The sequence below is a fragment of the Nansenia antarctica genome (assembly GCF_963989245.1).
Source record: "Nansenia antarctica genome assembly, chromosome: 20".
In the NCBI taxonomy this organism is placed as follows: domain Eukaryota; kingdom Metazoa; phylum Chordata; class Actinopteri; order Argentiniformes; family Microstomatidae; genus Nansenia; species Nansenia antarctica.
The window spans coordinates 6,148,702-6,169,191 of NC_137693.1; the positions used below are offsets into that span (position 1 = coordinate 6,148,702).

At 40.3% G+C, this 20,490-nt stretch overlaps 2 protein-coding genes across 2 annotated transcripts; one reads left to right on the plus strand and one right to left on the minus strand.

The window, feature by feature from the left end:
* Positions 1–246: 246 nt before the first annotated feature.
* On the plus strand, positions 247–2,841 carry LOC308174917 (uroplakin-1b-like; the record flags this gene model as incomplete). The annotated part of the gene is made up of 7 exons (XM_080550029.1): positions 247–318; positions 415–615; positions 839–913; positions 1,095–1,229; positions 1,415–1,594; positions 2,241–2,324; positions 2,791–2,841. The coding sequence occupies 7 exons, from the start codon at positions 247–249 to the stop codon at positions 2,839–2,841; spliced, it is 798 nt and encodes a 265-aa protein (XP_080406155.1).
* A 304-nt stretch (positions 2,842–3,145) lies between these two features.
* On the minus strand, positions 3,146–18,977 carry arhgap31 (Rho GTPase activating protein 31; the record flags this gene model as incomplete). Its single annotated transcript, XM_080549645.1, has 12 exons — positions 3,146–6,495; positions 6,615–6,808; positions 6,987–7,709; positions 8,050–8,106; positions 8,361–8,482; positions 8,978–9,185; positions 9,413–9,555; positions 12,054–12,161; positions 12,558–12,640; positions 12,855–12,999; positions 13,581–13,683; positions 18,878–18,977. 12 exons carry the CDS (start codon positions 18,975–18,977, stop codon positions 4,381–4,383), a joined length of 4,101 nt encoding a protein of 1,366 aa, XP_080405771.1. The 3' UTR covers positions 3,146–4,380.
* Positions 18,978–20,490: the final 1,513 nt, after the last annotated feature.

Below are 20,490 nucleotides of genomic sequence, written 5' to 3' on the forward strand. Positions count from 1 at the left end.
ACTTTTGGTTAGACACTAAACTGCATTTCAGTTATCTGGTAATGGACTCTGCAATGACAATAAAGTTTAATCTAATCTAAAAAATCAAATCTGTTACTGTAACTAATTAACTGTAATAGACAGCATTGTCTATGGCATCACCATCATGGTATGGATAGTTTAGTTTATAGCTATACTATTCAGCAGGCACAAATGTATTGCACTTATATTCATTTGTGTATTTCATTTGGATTCCCGAGGACAAACATGCCCCCTGACTTTGACGCCAAAGAGTGCTGCTTTAGAGCATTCCTCATCTGGGGCAACCTTGTGACTGCGGTATGTTTCCTCACATGAAATAGAGCAGCTTTTAGATACAGATACAGAACACTAACTGCAGATTTGTTTGGACTATCCCCTTCTCTCTGTTTTCAGTGCTGTGGGATTGCATTGATGGCCATGTGTATCTTCTTCATATCCGACCGTGAGGGATTGTATATCTTGGTGTATGCCACAGGAAATGACTCTATCTGGAGAGGTGCCTGGATAGGCCTCTTCACTGGGTTTGCCCTTTTCTGCACGTCTGTATTTGGGATGCATGCCATTGCTATGCCCAAAAAAAACATCATACTGGCTGTGAGTTGTTCTGACGTATCTCTCCTCAAACTTCAAAGAGAAAACAACTCCTGTGCATGAATACTTATGTTCTATTCTTAAGAATAACAATTAAATAATTATGACAACAACAAAAAACCAAACATCTAAGGCTTTGATCCACTGGAACATCTTCTATTCGTGTAGATTTATTAGAAACAATTATGTGACTCTGACGTGCTTGGTTTTCATATCCTTCTCCTAGTACATCATTCTGATGGTGATCATATATACATTTGAGGTGGCGTCAGCTATCACTGCTGCGACACACAAAGACTGGGTAAGCCATTCAGTTTTATAGATGGTACTTGTCATTTCTAGCAAACATGGATATTTTCTATTATCATCCTTTGCATAGTCTCAGTTTTTGTTCAGATAAGTATCAAGATATTGATCAAATGAAGGTGAGTGCTAGTGTGTCTAGTGATCTTTTGGTGTTGTGTGTGTCTGTTCCCCCACAGTTTGTCCCCAACCTCTTCCTGAAGCAAATGCTACAAAACTACAACAAGCCATTGCCAGAAGATCTGCCCAGCACCCAGGACCAGATTTATGTCACTAAAGGGATAACAGACACATGGAACCGGGTCATGATTGAGGTACTTCATCTTGTGATAACTTACTGTAAGCCTACAACATCTCCTATCTCAGGTGGAACCCCATCGTGCTCTGATGTACCAGCAGATGTTGTCAGTACTGTAGCTTAAAATCATTGGATTGTTATAATGAAGAACATCACTTCACCCTGAAGTTTTATAGTAAACCAGATCACTCCCTCTTACAGTCTAAGTGCTGTGGAGTGTATGGGCCAGAGGACTGGGTGAAGTATGACTCCTTCTTCAGGCAGCAGTACACCGATGCTGAATACCCTTGGCCCAGGCAGTGCTGTCAGCAGGACGCTATGGGACGCATCGTCCATGTAGAGGCCTGCAAGATTGGGGTTGGACCATTCCTGCATGTACAGGTAATTTCCTCACAACGAGTTGTGTCCTTTATCACGTGTTTCCCAATTTAGTGTCCCACTACTCTCATGAATGTCCTTGAGAGAATTTAGAGCATTTTTGAATGTCGTGTAATTTAACTTTTATATCAGTATGTTTTGAACGTATTCTACTTTTTTGTTTTTGTTTGTTTTAAATCATCCATTACAGAGTATAATGTTATTCATAGCAGAATATTGCTAATGGTTGCCATCCTCTGTTAAGGGCAGGGTTTTTGCTAAATAATAGCAGTGGTGCTAAAACTGCACTCATTGTGCCCAATCATATTCAATAGCCTAGCGCCAAAACAGGCCAATCAAATCAAGTTTCACTGAAGTAACAGTACTTCTACTTGAGTAGGATATTTCAGTACTCTTTACTTTTTATGGGTTGGTGGCATAACGGTGAAAAACCAACACCAATGTCTTCGAAGTGACCCTGTACATGATGGATGTGGGAGGGCACACCAGAAATTAGAAAGCTTTTGGTAAAACCCATCAATGTTACTATTGTACATATTTCAGCGAAATATGAATGAAATGTTTTTTGAGATGGTTTTTTTTTTCATGGAAGAGGGGCTTTGTATAACATTGTACTGTGTTCTAATATACCATACAATCTCTCTTTTAGGGGTGTTATGATTACATAGCAGGTCCTTTGATCAGACACGGCTTTGGAGTCTCTTGGTTTGGATTTGCCATATTGTGTTGGACAGTGAGTACAGTAACAGTTACATTCAGCATCTTCAGCAGGTTCAAATTATAGTGGGGTTTGGGGGGCTAAGCTCCCCCATAACAAATCAGCCCCCCCCCATAAGAATTTAAACATCAGTGTGGGCTCCTAAAAAGTCTAAATGATCTACATTGGGCGTTCCTACCGTCATTGGGCCACCACAAAGAGTTAATGTGAAATTCAAACTTTAATCCTCAGTGCACAATACTCCACTATCAACTTCCAGTAAATGAAATGTCTTGGGGGTCTGGATGTGATCACAAGTGACAGTATTTTCTAAAACTGAGCATAGAATTTAATTTCCGCTGTGCATGGACAACATTGTTTGAGATAATGTCAGTTTTCAACTGCTTTAATGTAATTTCAGACCACTATGGCACAATTATACAACAGCTGAAACTAGCAACATGTTTGGATCAATGATTTCCCTTGTTTGTTTTCCTTCTAGTTCTTTGTGATTTTGGGAGCGATTTTTCACTACAAGCAGTTGGATTACTGAAGATCAACAAGTCAAGCTTCTGAAAACATTTATGTAAAATCGCATTAACTACAGTATATAAACATATTTGTTTAGTATATCAATGATATCGAGATCATCTGTCTTTGACTCTTTGGTTATATTTTCATCATTTTGTATCAAGTATGGGAGCAAATCTTTACAAATTACACTGTAAGTGTATTTTTAATGTTCATATCGTACAATGAATATACATAATGTGTCCAGTTTTGGTCATCAACAACATTTTACAGGTTACAAGTGTAGCATTATGTCAACACAGCTGCAAACAGCCCACAGTATCCCTATTCCGATATCTCTTTAACCCTTTAATGCATCTGTAACATAGTATACAATACATGTATGAGTCATCTCTATTGCAAACTAGACTTGTATCATACCATTACAAGTGCCAGTAGATAATTTTTTTCTCACTTTCTTTTCATTATCACTCAACTGTTTATCTATGTAAATCATGGCTTTATAAAACAATCAAAGGAGACTATTTGGTTATCTCTGTCATCTGTCATCCTCTAAATTAGGAAAACCATGTTCTGACTTTACCAAAACACTACTTCATAGACCAATAAAAAGTGCACAATGATTCTGCCAGTTCGAACAAATCCCTCTCGAAAAGTGAAAAAACTTTACATAATACTGAATTGGTGAGGTTAGAAATGACGTCTGGCTATTAGAATGGAAGCCAGTATACAGTATGATATTTTCCATATAACAAAATGAAATAATGGAATAATGGAATTACAGAAATAATTGGTAAAGCCAGTTAATGACTATCTCTAGAATAATAATTGGGTGAATAAATACTATTAGTATTAATAATACATTTAAAACTAAGATAGCATTTTTCTTCATTATTCATTGCTTTGAATGTTGAAATAAACTTTCTCAGGATTAAAGCTTATCACAGTGCCAAAACATGTCAGTGAGTTCATACTGTATGATGTCAGGATTCACCTCACAAAAGAAGACATTAGATATAAATAGATACAAAGCAGCTAGTACTGTGGATACACTCCCTCTTTAGCAAATCATTGTTTAAAGCAAAAAGGCACTTTGCAGTTGATAGTGAGATGCAAAGTAAGGGGATGAATAACACTTACACTTTCCATATGTAACTGTTGTACTGTATGTCCATAGTTTGTTCAATGTTGCGTCGGTGCATGTCAGTTGTTTTGTCTGAAACTTTGTTCCCCCTGCTGCTCTTGAAACAGGTCTCTCTTGAAAAATGAGACTAACCTGTATAAATAAAGTTTCAATAAAATAAGGCTCTGTCAAATACTTCATGACTTTCTCAAATACCTATGGCAATGCGTTTGCATGTTAAAAAGATTCCAGGAAGGAATCCCAGAATAGTGTGACAAATAACAAATATAACCTATTGACCTACAGTATATACCTAACACAGCTTAAATCATTACACAAGTCCAAGAGCATGTAGAATGCCCTGAATAATAACCAATCTGGGTATAGTGTTCGGAAACAGGGCCATTGACATCAATGACTTCAGTTGTTCAGTTCAACTCATTCAATCTGCCTGTGGCTCCTGTTGTCGAATATCATGGACCTCCTTTGTGGTTGGTAGAAGCAGCTGGTGGAGGTCTCCAGCCTCTGGCCACTTTTTGGTATAGTCATTTTGTTCCGCAGGATCACCCCCTCTGGGGTCCTGAGATTCTCTGCCATCTCTTCGGAGAAGACATCGGGCGCTGATGTTTCGGTCGGACTCTTGATGGGCGAGAGGTGGAGCTTGCCGTCGTCACCTAATGGTGGGTAATCCATAATAGGAAAGGGGGGACTGAACAGAATGAGGCTCTGTGGTCTCTGCCGGTTCCTGAACGATGGCCTTTGTAGAAGAGTAGACCTATCAGGTCTTGGACAGTCAGCAAAGGCCTCCATATTGGAGGAGCGTTTCCTCCTCAGCACAGGTGGGTCTGAAGTAGGTATGGTTTTACATGTCTCTGTAGATCTATCTGCAGTAGGCTGCCTCTGAGATTTGGGGGCTGGTTCCTTATTCTCCAACTCCTCGTTTAGATCCCTGATAGAATGGAGCAGTGGACCAGTGTCTGCTTTCTCCCCCCTGTTTTTGATTAGCTCTTTTTCGGATCCCTTTCCCGTGTCAGACCCCTTGTCGTGCCTAGGGTGAGGTATGTGGCTGTACTGAACCTTAGGGGGGATGACGGGTACAGCTTTAGCCTGGCAGGTCTTAATCATGAACGCCGTCCTGACAGACGACACACTAACAGGGGCGGAGTTTCTACGGGCAGGAGCCTGACGATCGCTCAGGAATAGTTCTAACTCCAAGGACAGGCCGTTATATTTGGTCCCAGATGGGGTCACTGCCATCTTTTGAGAGGATGATGAAAATTCTGATAAATCAACATTTTGCTGATTTGAAATATCCCTGATGCATCGATGTCCTAAATCAAAATTTAGTGAATAAGGCCTGTGTTTGGAAAGTTCTCCTCTGTTCTCCTCGGTTGTTTTCTCTGAATGAGATACCTCGTGAGACGTCTGTCTATGAAACCTTTGAGATGATGTGGTGTTTTTCTGTTTAGCTGCGCAGCCGTTTCCTCTGTGTGGTCTTGTTGCATCATCCAGAGTTAGGGTGGTTTTGGAGAGCTGTTGATTCGTGCTCTTGGTCTCAGTTTTGCCACTGCATGCATGAGAGCTGTTTCCTGGCAACAGTTCCATGCTTCTAACTGGACATGATCTGTTTGCTTGTTTTTCTCCTTTAGAGAGAGGTGGAACATTTGCCTCTTTGGAGCTCGATACCTCTTCTCCCACAGAACAAGATGGCGACACCTCTAGTTTCTCAAACAATTCCTTGATGGTAGGTGAGTGAAGAGGACTGGTTACCCACTGTTTGGTGGAGCTGAAATCCTCCCAGGGTTCCATCAGATCCAACTCCTCTGCATTTCCTCCCCAACCAGTCTCGTCAGCTTGGTGTGGTAGCGCCAAGGTGCGGGGTCTTTCCTCCAAACATATTGAAAGCCTCTCAATGCCTCCCAGGATCTCTACAGAATCAAGGGAAAACTTTTTCACCCCGTCACGACCTCTATGTTTCACTAACGCCTCTTCACCTCTGTATGCTACAGTGTCTGTTATGACATCACCTGACTGCAAAGGTTTTATGACTTGGATTTGTTGAGAAGAATGTAAACTTGTATCTGCGTGGAGAGGAAGCACAGGCTTCGGTTTGATGTTGATAGGTTTATCTGTTTCTGCAAGCTGCAACTTCAGTTTGTTTCCTGTTTTGTCAGTTGAATCAGAAGAGTGCAGAAGTGCATTTTTGATATCTGTGCTAACCACGAAATTAGAGCTTTTGTCAAATGAAAGAGAAAGAGTGTCCGGGGCATGATTTCTTGCTGACTGTTCTCCAGTAGCAGTACAATGATCAGTCATAGCAGTTGTGGCAGGCATTAAATGCTGTCCCTTATATAATAGAGAGTGTGTCGGAAGGCTGCTTCTTCTCTTTGATTGAACATCTGGCTTTAGCTTAACATCCTCAACAGTGTTTTTGGCGAAGCAGACACCTGGCTTAAATTCCTCTTCCAATATGTCAATATCAGGCTCAGTGATCCTCAGCTCATGATGAAGGTCCAACCACAGCTCTTTTCCGAAAGGAGCAGATCCCTTGTCCTGCAGAATATAAACCACAAATGTTTGTTGAGTTATGACAATGAACCATTGCTAGATGTGCATATACTTAGAGCACTTTATTAACCTAATCTAATGGTCCATTAAGGTATCAATCTCACCAGTTGTGTCAATTCTTTTGGCTCATGGTGTTGTTGTGCCGGCTGGTTTTCCAGTTGTTTCCCAGGAGAACGTGTTTTCCCTCTATCCTCCTCGAGGAGTGTGTTGGGAGTAGAAGACTGTTTCAGGCTAGAGACTTCCACCTTCTCATGACCTTTTCCCATCACCTCTTTCATCTCTCCTTCACAGCCTGAATCTAAGAAAGGAAAGTGACATGTTTTTAGATAGACTCAGGGATGATAATAAAACACACACACAGACACACGCACACACACACACACACACACACACACACACACACACACACACAAAAGGACATACATCCGTCAGGTTTAATGGTAAGTGTAACAGGTGAAAAGGTCAAAACGTCTTACCCTCTGGCACCATTGTAGAAGCTGCCTCCTCTCTGGCCCTCCTCTCCTCTGCTGGTATTCCCTCCAATTCCAGAGGGGCGGAGCTACTGTTACTGTAGATGCTATGCTCACTCCCTACACTGCTCTCTCCCAGGGTATGCTCTCTGTAACCCGAGCTGCCACTGCTGTCACTGCTCTGCTCTGACTGGGTGGTCTCTCTGCTGGGCTTCAGGGCAGCTGCAGAGGGTCTGTCCTTCCCCGGCGCCCTGCAGGGGGTGCTGTTGGAGCTGATGACCGCCGACACACGCAGGGGCACGGACACGGCGAAGGGCTCTGATATGTTGAGAGCCTTGCGCTGGTGCCTGGGGGAGGACTCCAGAGGGAAGAGGTTCCCTGGGAAGGAGGGCCTGGACGAGTTGTTGTGGGTGGAGCCGGAATACAGCATCCTCCTGTTCTTCGGGGAGGTAGGCTGGCAGCTGCTGAGGTCGTCACCTTTGAAAACCTTCAGCTGCTCAGGTAGTGCCTTCTGCTGGGGCGCTGAGGCACCGGGAGACCCCCGTCTCTTCATGGTGGGGCTACTTCCACCTGTCGCCCCTCCAGACTTCTTACCGTCAAATTCCCATCTTTGGTCTTGTTCGTTCAGGTCGTAGAGCGAGTCAGCTCCGAGTGTTCTGGATTTTATTCCGGGTGCAAAGAAACCGTTGGCTCCACCTGCTGCACTGAAGTTCCCTGCTTTGTCATCATCTGTGTGTTGGAAATATAATAACCACATTATAGTACAACTTTTTTATAGTACAAAAAAGTATCCTCCTGTTCTTAGTTTCTTGAAAACAGGTTCAACTTTTTTTATAGTACAAAAAAGTACATACAATACAATACAATATACAATACGTACAATAGTTGTATAGAAGCAAAACATTTTTAACAATTTAAATGTTCATCCTTATTCATTCTTAATCTATAGTATTTTATTTGTGGGAAATTGAGAATTAAGGACAAAGGATGATGAATGTTTCTTTTTAAGAAGATATTATTTGGTGTCATTAAATGTTTTCTGTATGAAATGTAGTTCATTCAGACTCACCTGTTGGTAGAGAACACAAGGAGTCCATGCTTCTAGCTGGCCGAATAGCTGCCTTTTCTGTCAACGACAATTTGTAATCATGTTATTTTACTCTGTACTGTGACATACATTTGTTCAAGCAGTGTATTCAACACTTAATTCTGTGTATTCTTTTTTTATTTTATTTTTTATATATAATCATTCGCATCAAGGTGAAAATAAAACGAGTAAAATATTCACTCAATTGGTTATTTATTATTAAATCTCTGCATATATTTGGCCTTTGAAGACAGGTTCATTGATGGTTGAAAAGTGTGTTAATCTTAGTTTACCTGAGATATTCTGTGCTCTCATGAACACACTCCCATTCCGGCTCAGTTTCCCCTTAGAATCTGTCACAGACTTGCCTATGTTGAAGATGGACTTCCACTTCTTTGATTTCCCAGAAAACTTTCTTTTGACAGATAAGCAGAGAGTAAATGCTTTTGCAAAAATGGTCTGTTGATTTTGATTTTGTGTATCCAAATGCAATGATAAAATCTACAGGACAACAATATCACGTTTTCAAACATTCCAATTGATCTGGATTACATGGTAGACTACTCAGCACGCTACTATATGTATACATAATTATATGTACATTCTGTTATGTGGATGTTATCACTGACGACTCTATCCAGGTGCATGGCAACAAAGAGGATTTTTCAAGGGGCATGCATATCAATGCAGTAATATATTAATAAATCAACCAACTGAATCTTCATCAGGGGAGGCTGGTGGAGGTATAAAGGGTGTTTGATAATATTCCTCATTCTATTCCATGCAATACAATGAACCGGTCCTCCGATTTCCGCCTCCCCTGAAGAATAGCTACTGCATATTTGCTGTATCTAATGGTGGATCCAAATAAACAAACTAAACCAAAACCCCAAATCTTCATCCATCTTACTTGTTATCCGATATATCTATGACGGTATGGTACAGTGTAGCAGCGCTGGTATCAGGTAGACTATTCTCCCGTTGCCGCTCTCTACGTGCCGGATGGTTTGGACTTAGTGAACGGGCCTGAGCCTCTTCCAGACTCATCAGCTTCATAGGCCCTCCTTGGGTGCTGAGAGGAAGGGTGGCATACTTCTCCCCACACACCACACTCGGCCCTGTGACAATATTCACATTTCTCTTTTTACTTTTGGTAACAGGTGGAAAATATATTGGCCAACAATTGCATCTAATTAAATTAAATTAAAATCCAATTCTCTGTTGCATTGTCTTAACAGTAACAATCAAATCGATTAGGTGTACAAACCAGAATGAAACATCCAGGAATTAATTCCACTATTAAAAAACACTGATTTCACATTTTCAATCACTGTGATTAGAATACCTTCTTTAGGTTTCACTGGCACAGCAGCATGGTTGAAGATCTGCTCTGTGTGATTTAGAATGAACTCAACCACTGACTGTTGTATCCGCACTTCCTGGAAGGCCATGTCTCCATTGCAGGAGGAAGCCTCAATATCTTTACATCTATAAAACACAAAGCAAAGAGAAAGAATCCTTGACTTTCTATAACAACCAAGTGGACATTTTGGTTAAACAAATGTGTTCAATAAGAGCTACTCATGAATAGTAATCCTGAAGGGATACATTATTTGATCAAATACGTGATTCGAACAAGATGGCAGTTATCATGTTTTGGTATGGTCTTGCAGAAGGTGATATTGGTGTGTGTGTCACAAGATGAAATGGGATCCAGTAATGAGATGGGAAGTTCGGGCATGTTGATTAGACACAGCTTAAGTGGGTTAGCTGATGAGCGGACTAGCTATGGGATTGGCTGTTATTATACCCTGGGTTTAGGTGAGGAGGGACAGGGGAAGAGTACTTGCATTGGTGTGAATGCACTGTTGGCGACGTTGGTCTCTTGGAGCGATCTGTGAGTGAGTGAGTGAGTGAGTGAGTGAAGCTTCGTGCACACCAGGTCATTGCGTTGCACCGGAAGTCATTCATCTCAATGGGGCAGTTGCGTTGATCCGTTGCGTTGCTCTGCATTGCGTTTCTTGTCCGTCAGGGTGCGGTAATCAGTCAAAATATTTCAGCTTTTGCGTTGCGTTGGGTCCGTCAAAACAACCGGAAGTAGTTTCTTGACCAGAACTTTCGCCTTTAGATGTAAAATCCGCCATTGGCGAAAATCTTTAATTTGGCTCTACAAGTGTTAATATGTCATTTTATGAAGTTTTTATATGTTTTCAGGCGAGAAAGTAACCATATATATTCACAAAATGTATCCGGTTTATCAAAATAACCAGTTTATATATCTAGCTGACGTTTTTCCCCCCACTTCTGAGGGAAACTTCGCTAGCCTAGCTAAAGGCTATCATGTATCCTGGGCTTATAAGAGATGATGTTACCCACGTAGGAGCTCATTTTCTCTCTAGTCTCCAGACTGGGTACTGAATAACCAGTCACTATTCACCTTATACAACTACTACTACTACTACAAGTGTAGTCTACTACTGTTCATGTTAAATCCGTGTGGAGCTAATGCTATCATAGCGTCTCCACAGGCTAGCAAAGATGGCGCCGTTAGCATCACAGACACTATGATAACATCCTCCGAAGTATCTAGTCTATCTCAGTCACAGACATGTTCAACAACAACACGTTTTACAACAAGGAAGGGATACAACTAATAAACATGTTAACTCACTATTCACCTTACATATGTATCAACATGTAGCTGTATCAGCATGTAGCTGTATCAAACTTTTGGTTGGCCAGAGACGGCAAGAATCAATTGCTTCTCCATTGTTAAAACTTTTTGTTCAAACTTCCCCCGCTGTGCACACATGTTGCGTCTGCATCGCATGCGACATGCGTCAAGCCCATCCCACCAGGTTGCGTCAGAACGGTGGGTCACGGTTCGCGGTGTGCACGAAGCTTGAGTCCGGCTGCGTCTGGGCACGGAACTAGAGCTGCCGACAAGAGACTTCCTGGTAGAGCCGAGCTGACCAGGACTGATCACAGGGCTGTCAACAAGAGGCGTCCTGATAGAGCCGAGCTGGCCTCGGTTGACCGTCGGACTGAATGGCATACTAGCATACTATTCATACTAGGTATGACAGATTTTGAGTATGCAGTGCATTCACATTGTATAGTATGTGAAATTTGAGTATGCAAGAAATCTAGTATGGATACTAGATTATCCAGAATCTCGTGTGATGAGACCACACTATTCAACTACTCAATCCCCAAAATGCATTGCACGTCTCTTCAGTCTCGTCAAACTCGTCATTTACATGGTCCGAGAGCCTGGAGACCGAAAGCTCGCAATAAACATAGCGGTGGTATTTTCACTATTTGTTGAATTTATATGGCATTCTTGGACATGACTACGTCGTCATGATTATAAAGATGCCACTTGAAATGCATAAAATCCAAGTTTATTTGTGTCTTACACACACATTCGCCTAGTATTTGACTGCCTGTAGCCCAGTCACAAATGGTCCCAGTATTGTAGCTTCAGACGGTTGGGTTGTATTGTGCTTGCTGTAGCAAGCCCACAATATGTTATTGCTCATATATATTTATTTTAATCCTATTCTTTTACCAACTGCTAAGACAACAATATAGTAAGCTAGTTACTTTAGCTAACTAAAGATATTGGGCCCCCAAATCATTTTACAACCAGTGTTGCCAGATTGGTCTGATGTTTACCAACCCAATAAGTGCTCAAAATCCGTCCAAATTGATTAAAAAAAAACAGCCCAAATATTATAGCATATAATATATCATAATACATATAAAAAACCTTTTACCAAAAAAAAGGTACAGCTTTTAGCCCATTGTCGGTTTGACGGGTGGATTTTTAAGTCATGTTAATCCTGAATTTGGAATAAAGCTTATTATTGCTTGTCCTGGTCTTCTGTGTGAGGGTGTGAACTGGAGAATCAAAGATCTTGTGCCTGAAAGGTTTAAGAGTGTTCACTCCATACCGTGACATGTACAGATATAATAGTGCTCACCTCAACAGATTTGGAGCCCACACCAAGGCGAGGTTACGGGTATGCATGTTAGTCTGGGGGCTTAAGGTGGCCAGGTTGGACAAATGCTTGGTAAGATACTCCAGAGTCCTGAGGAGAGAAGACAAACATCTCAATCACTTAAGATGTGGAAAATGGCAAATAACCAAGTCATGGTTAAAATCTACATTCAGATCTCCTCTGCCTATAGTCGGCACATAGAGGTGAAGAGAATGAATGAATGAATGAATGAATGAATGAATGAATCGTTTAATGACCACACGACCTAGGTCGGTGGAATTTGTTTTCGGTACAGGTGGAAAAGCTGTTCAGTTATGTACACACATAACCACAAGACAAGAACATAGTCAATACACACATTGCCCATAACTATCACATGGACATGTACACACACAACCACTAGACAAGAACATAATATCGATCAATATTTACAATTTAGAAAGTGCAGTACATTGTCAATATTGACTATGTCAAGTATAGTTATACCTAAAATGGGGCATGGGAAGTTCTTTGATGACACTCTGGATATGCAGTAGTCTCTCATGATCATCCTGGACTGTGACAGCATCCTGCACAGTGTCAGGGAAAGAGTCAAGTATTACCAGTTCTGTACAATAACGATGATCACTCAGTTTACTTTTGCTTTGGACTAGTGTCCCAAGTTATTATTATAAAACACTATCAACCCAAATCAAGGCTGCAATTCTGTTTACCAAGAATAGTGGAAACATAATATTCAGTATTGCATGTTGGAGACCCTGGCGTTTTGGACAGTATACTCACAGTGAATTTTGTATAAAGTTCATAAGTGAGCAGAGGATTGGGCAGCTCCCTGAAGTACAGCTTGCATAAGGAGCCCACACAGTGGATATCCTGGAGGTACACTTCCTTTGTAAGGTCAGGGCACGACTCAGAGCAAAATTCCTGCCTGTAAGTAAGCGCACAAACACATGGGTCTCAATACAGCTGGATGTTCTCTGCTTTGACTCAGTGCGTGACGTTAGAATTATAAGGTTCTATCTCCATTTTTGCCAAAATCGAGTTTTTTACATAATCTGATCCATTAGGTGTTTATTAATGCCTGTGTGGTGTTATTTTTAAAATGTAGAAATGTTCTAGTTAGTAATTCATAAAATACAAAGGTTCCATCTCACAAAACATAATGGAATGTAAAAACTTTGACGCTCAATATCTCTGAACTACCCTAAACGGAGATAGAACCTTATAATTCTAAGATCACGAGTGACACTATATTGTGTCAACTTGGATAAACGTTTCTTATTGTCACTATATATGATATTACATAAGTGGTCTGACATTGTGGGTTGGTGATGGTCTACAATACAAATCTGTAGCATGATGGTGCTGAATTGTGTACTATACAAACAGAATCATGCACTAGCATTCGATACATTTATCATAGTGAAAACATTATAATTCTACTGAAGTTCTCACAATAGCCAGTTAATCAAGACTTTAAAAAGGTGTGGTTAAAAGTAAAACAAATACCTGAGTCTCTGGATATTTGATGTGACTCCTGAAAGCCTGTATATCCCATCCACAACGCCATGCTTCTCAATGAAGTCTGCACACGTCTTTAAAACCTGAGGAACTGAAACAATAAATCAATAAGTAAATGATGTTTCAATGTTGTATAAGTCATCTATTGGGTAGTGGTGGTCTAGTGGATAGTGAGTTGGACTTGTGATCGGAAGGTTGTGAGTTCAAATCCCGCCTGAAACCACACCACTACTAGTGTGCCCTTGAGTAAGGCACTTAGCCCTCAGTTACTCCAGGGGGAATGTCCCTGTAATTCGTAATTGTAAGTCCATTTGGATTAAAAGCGTCTGCTAAATGGCAAAATTAATAAAATTAATTAATTAATTTAATTAACTATTCAACATCAATATACAGTACACTCAAACAACGGGCAATTAAAAACTTACAGTGGGGTGCAAACATTTGGGCACCCCTGGTTTAAATGGCTGTTACAATTAATCTGATCGAAAGCAAACCAGAACACTAAAAGTTAAACATGACACCTTTCTGCACATTTTAAAGCAAGGTTTCTTTTTCTTTTCTTTTCTCTTTTTTTTTTAATATAAAAAAGGAAAAGGGCCCTGTGCAAAACTTTGGGAACCCTTTTGGATTATTCTTTGTTACCTTTTGAGAAGATGATTACTAAGGCCCAGACCAAGGTGATTTACTTGTTAGTGCTTCAATGAGTCAGGTGAATATAATTCCAGGTTTGAACTGAAGTAACTCCTTGCCTTCTAAAGTATCTGACTGCGGTGGCTGTTGATCAAAACCATGGGTTCCTCTAACAGTTGTCCAAGGATGTCAGAATCAAGATAGTTCACAAATTTAAAATAAGTTGCCTTTGAAGTCAAGGGAACTTATTTCAGATAGAATGGCCCGAGATCTGGTGAGAAATGCTCAGAAGAGCCCACACATCACTGCAAAAGAGCTGCAAAAAAGAGTAGCAGACAGAGGTCTAGTTGTTCACAGGACAACAACACAGTGTACCTTAAACAACAAAGACCTATATGGCATGAGTTGCCAGAAAGAAGCCACGACAACACAAAATTAAGCATCTTAAGTATACTAAAGAAAACCTTGAGAAACCCGAAGCCTATTGGAACAATGTGCTTTGGACTGACGAAACCAAAATTGGCCACAATTCTTTGGCCACAACCAAAGAACGTATGTTTGGAGAGAAAAAGGGGAAGCATGTGTAGAGAAGAACACCTTGCCAACTGTGAAGCATGGAGGTGGATCCATTATGCTTTGGGGTTGTGTAGCAGCTGGGGGCACAGGCAATATTGTGCGAGTGGAAGGAAGAATGGATTCCACCAAATATCAAGACATTCTAGAGGCTAATGTTCAACGGTCAGTCCAGAATTTGAAGTTGAAGAGAGGTTGGGTATTCCAGCAAGACAATGACCCGAAGCATACCTCAAAATCAACCATGAAGTACCTCCAGCAAAGACGGATTAAGGTTTTGGAATGGCCATCAGAGTCCCCAGACCCAGAAAATCTGTGAAAATCTCAAACATGCCGTGCATGCAAGAAGGCCGAAGAATATTTCAGAGCTCGAGGTGTTCTGCCAGGAAGAATGGGGAAAAATTCCCAAAACAAGAATTGAAAGACTCTTCGCTGTCTACAGGAAGTGTTTGCAAGCTGTTATAGTAGCCTGAGGAGAAGCTACAAAGTACTAGCTGAAAGGCCTTTTTCCTTGTTTTATTATTTTGAAACTATAACAAAATAAATTATCTTGCTTTAAAATGTGATGAAATGTGTCTTTGTACCATTTAGAGGTTAAGTTTGCTTCTTTTCACTTAGATATTAATTGTAAAAGGCATTTTGACCAGGGGTGCCCACATTTCTGCACCCCACTGTATTTTGTCTTATTTGTCTATATTTTAAGTTATAAGTTTGGTAAGAGACTGTTATTCAAACCTGCAGGTCAATAAATAATATGCAAACATATTGACAGTCAGTTACAAGTGATATGAGGTATTTCTTCTCAAGATAGCAATGATTTAAGTATGATCTAAAAAGCTGATGCTCCATGTCTGAAAATCTTACATCATTTCATTTGAAAACAAAATGATCTTGTGTCATCTCTGTTGAGTAACTAAGAGGGAGTTGCCTCGAAAACGTGGCAACTTTGGCAGTTATGGCAGTTAGGAAAACGCTGGAACATCATTTCAGCTGCTGGCAGGCAACAGAGAGAGGAGGAAAAGGATCAGTTTAATGTATGTGGTATACGGATCTGGATCCTTTGTGTCAGCCTTGTTTTAGCTCAGAAGAAACCAATTTACTGTACTGTAAATGGAAAATGTATTTTCTTTTTAAAAATCATATACTGTAGCTGCTTTTTATTCCATAAGGCAGTTGTGAAGGTGGAATTTCACAGGAAGTAAAAAAATGGTTTGTTTGTTTCAGAGGAAGGTTGACACACCCAATCCTTGCAGCTGGTATTACTTGCGACACTTCCTCTAATAGAAAATGGCTTTTGAAATGTTACCACCCAGCTCTCTATTGCTTTCTGGACTATATTCCCACTTGGATTAGTGTATTCGTAAACAATGCTGAGTTAAAAATGGATTTCTTTATTCAAGTGTAAGCAAGCACCGGGTCTCTGCCCTAAGTGGCTGATGAACACTCAACAACATACTACAACAATAAATCATAGATAGATTGCATGCAATGAAAAGGACATTTTGGTGTCTTCAGCAATAGTGACTATACTGTCTAATGTGTCAGTGATCACAATAGAGGTTTCTACTGTATATTGTAAACTCCTCTTAAACTGAATAAAAGTACATGAGACTCACAGCTACTAATTTAGGCTGAATAGGCATTCCCACTTCACAGACACAATCTGAGACACGTCCCAGAGGTCTTTATAAAAGGATAAGGAACCATCTGGCCAGCGGCCCCAGTGACAGTGGATTGTTTCACATTTCACAATGGCATGCATGGAGGTCAGTCTCTCTTATCCCCTGAGAATGCAGCAGAGCTATTGCAAACCTACAACAACTAACAGTTGTGGGGTGGATGAATATCGAACAGATTGTTTCCATCAGAATCAGAATGCCCCCCCTGAACAACACAACTACCATGAACCAGTAAGCACATGGGTGGAATTCCTTGTATTTCCAGGCCCTCGATATGCATATTCTGTTGGAAATTGTCCAAGCAAAACAATTAATTCCCTCTTTGGCGTTCTCATGGTGCAGCCCAGCTTTGCTCCAACCTCAGAGGGCTAGTATGAATGAAAGTGTGTTCTCCCACATGGGGCTTGCTTAGGGACTACAACAAACACTCCTCAGTTGACGTGCCTTTGGTCAAAATGGTGGCTGGTGAGCAGCATATGAGCCACCATTTACTTTGGAATATTCTTCTGAGAATTAAATCTCCTGCTTGCTTTGAAATCTTTTTGTGGATTCCAAAAGGAAATGCAGCTTATTGAATTTGAAGTTGATGTGTGTCTAATCCTCGTAAATCGTCTCTCTAAATAAAGTAATTATATACATACATCCTGTCCTCTGTCTTTGGTTAAACAGAGTACGTGACATATATATAACTCAACAACAACAATCCTAGCTCAACAACAACATTGATAGCTGAAATCGTAAAGTATCTTGACAACAAAAATAGATTTCACCATAAGCCATTTTGAGTTCTCACTTAAACGCATATGGTCTTATCATGTGAATATTACCATAAGCCATTTTGAGTTCTCACATAAACGCATATGGTCTTATCATGTGAATATTACCATAAGCCATTTTGAGTTCTCACATAAACGCATAAGGTGTTATCATGTGCAATATGACAACCCTAGTCGTCTATTTGTACAGTATAGTATAGTGGATAGTGTACATAGCCTTTATTTATGTAAACCAGCTCCTTCCCTTCTTGTGTTTTTTTAGTTTTTTTTTCTTCTTTCCTAGCACCGGGGGAGCCCCCCCTCCCAAATTTCGTTGTTTGGTACCTTTACTATAGCAATGACAATAAAGACCATTCATTCATTCATTCATTCATGTGAATATCACCATAAGCCATTTTGAGTTCTCTCATATGTGCAAAGTATTATCATGTGAATATCACCATAAGCCATATTGAGTTCTCACATAACCACGTAAGGTGTTATCATGTGAATATCACCATAAGCCATTTTGAGTTCCCACATAAATGCCTAAGGTATTATCATGTGAATGTCACTTCTCCCATCATAGGACAGAAAAAGAAGTTGAGAAAAAAAGTTAAGATCTAATACAACTGAGAAGTTCAGCAAGCAGCGTAAGTTACAGTACAACACACAATACGTCACTTCACAAAATGTTCATTCATACGATATACTATCTGGATACAAACATATACACCCATAATAGAGTGATGTCTTAAGTATGGTCATTTGTCTGTTTCCCCCCTGTGAGCAGCCCTGCCCACCCAGAATCTTCCCAGAGAGAACCAGGCACAGGCCTTTTAGTGGGCAAGGGAAGTTGACAAAAAAGACCATGAGCCACACCCTAAGTAACATATCCCCCTATTTAAAACTCACTGGGAGCATACATAACTATATGAAATGTAAAACACATGAACATTATTGTAATATTTATCCACATCACTTACCTGAATAAATATCATGTATCTTTCCTTATTTGTTTTAAGTGAAACCCTCCAATACATAGGTTAGCACATGGTTATACTTCAAGATAGGGGTTGTAATGCTTGCTAAGGTCTTTCGGAATTAGATTCTTGAACATGTCTGGTAAAAATCCTGATCATTTCAATGCAGCATCATGTATCCTGGCTCAACAGACAGTAAGAACGGATTCACTTGGAAAAAAACTGCCCTCACACTGAAATATCAACATTTTAAAAGCTGAGTGTAAAAAACAAACAAACAAAATCAACATTAAGTTGTAGAATGTCACAGCTGGTCACTATAGATTCATTTAGATAAACGTGTTTGCTTGATAATCATATAGTTAAAATGAGTATAATTACTATTTTCTTTATTGTTCAGTTCATTATTGTTGTTGTTGTTGTTGTTGTTGTTGTTGTTGTTGTTGTTGGGTGTGAAAAGTTGTTTTGTTTCTTTGTGTTAACATAACATATGACAAATCAACTACTGAATTATTACTACAGTCAGGTCTCCCTGTGAGTGTTATAATTGCTGAACTCATGAGGTCATTACTAAAGCAGAAAATCAAATCAGTTGAAAACTGACAGAAAAGGAATATACATGAATGAGGAGCAACCATAAAAAATATTGAAAGGAGCAAATTTACCATCTTGTCCTGCATTCTGTAAATGTTCTATTAGGTCACAGCCGAATGCATTCTCGCTTCCTTTCTTTTTGGACCTCTGCTTGGCTGCTTTATTCTTCATCTGGATCCAGTTAGTAGTCCAGGAGTTCAGAACAAACAAATCCTCAAATACACAACCATTGATCCGAGAGACCCTGGGAAATGGGTTAAATGTAGCCCAAAAATAAAGAAACAAACAAACCAGGATGTCAGATTCCCCCCAAAAGGTTTCATACGCTCACATCTTGACTGACCACACAAACTGTGTGGGAGACAGAGAAATCCTTGTGCAAAAGAATAAAGCTGACGTCACTTTTTAAGTTGGATTCTTTGGGTTCCTTTGGACATTTCAATCTATCATACAAAAATGTAAGAAAAAAGAACCCTGTCAGTTAAAATTGTAAGATAGCTGGAAATGTGGATTGGCAATGGCAGTCCTCTTACAGTGATTTATCACAGGAGGATTTGCAGAAACAGCATCAGAATTAGTTGGTTTCCTGTTGTCGTTTTTTTACCCAGTCTCCCCTTTGCCTTTTTTTCTCTCCTCCTCTTTTCCTCCTCGACCACACAATCTCCCTGTTCTTTGGCTTCTCTGTATTTGAGGAAAGTTAACCAAGTGAGGCGCAGGGATATTGTCTATATGAGTTTGCTTCTTTTATCCTTCTTGTTTCCAGTTTTCAATTTTTTCATGTTTCGAAGGTCATGGTAGTTGTGGCAGTGGCGTGGCATGGAGGTTTGAAATGTCAAGACTGTGTAAAGGGGAGGGAAGTGAAGTCAGGGGAGGGGAATAGCTGACTGCTGTTTCTCCTCTGGTTTAGAGATTACTGACCCCTTTTATCCACTCTTTTTCTTTTTTTTTTTGCCATGGTCCTAACAGGAAATCTGCTCCCTGCCTTCCTGAATGCTCCCAAAGTACACAATTTCCTGTACAGAGAGCCTTGTTTGGAAAACAAAAACAGACTGGTTCTGGAGGAAGAGGGAAGTGGGGGGGGAGAGTGAAACGAGGGCTTGAAGGGCGCAGATGGGAAAAGGGGAAAAAAAGGACACATGGTTCTGGTTACCGACTGACTGCTTAGCAGTTCCATCTTTTCTCTCTCTAAACAAGACTTTTAACCACACATCTTACTTCTTGAAGCACACTTCCTCCCAATGTCTAAGGAGAGGTTTAACTGAAAAGAATGAAACCTATTGATCCTAAAAGATAGTCATGTAACATATGTACCATATATGGCCGCTGAGCCTGGTGGTAAAGGCTACAGGGTTTTCACATGATGATCCCAAGATCACACCCATTCATTTGTCAGTGACAAGATCACAGGGCAGACTCTAACCACTTCCATGGGGTGACACTGACTTAATGAGCATAACGGTGGTTCGACCTTTAAGTTAGTTTAAAGTGATTCTTTGCAAAAAATGGCATGGTCCTGCTTTGCTTAAACAAGAAATCAGTGCACTACCGCATACCAAGTGAGTTCACATTCTCACATAGGTGTCAAAGTAGGGTCAAATAAGGGTGTTTACTGCAGATGTGAGTTGCACAGAAATAGAGAAAATATGTTATAGTGATTTGCCTGCATATCTAATGTGATATTATC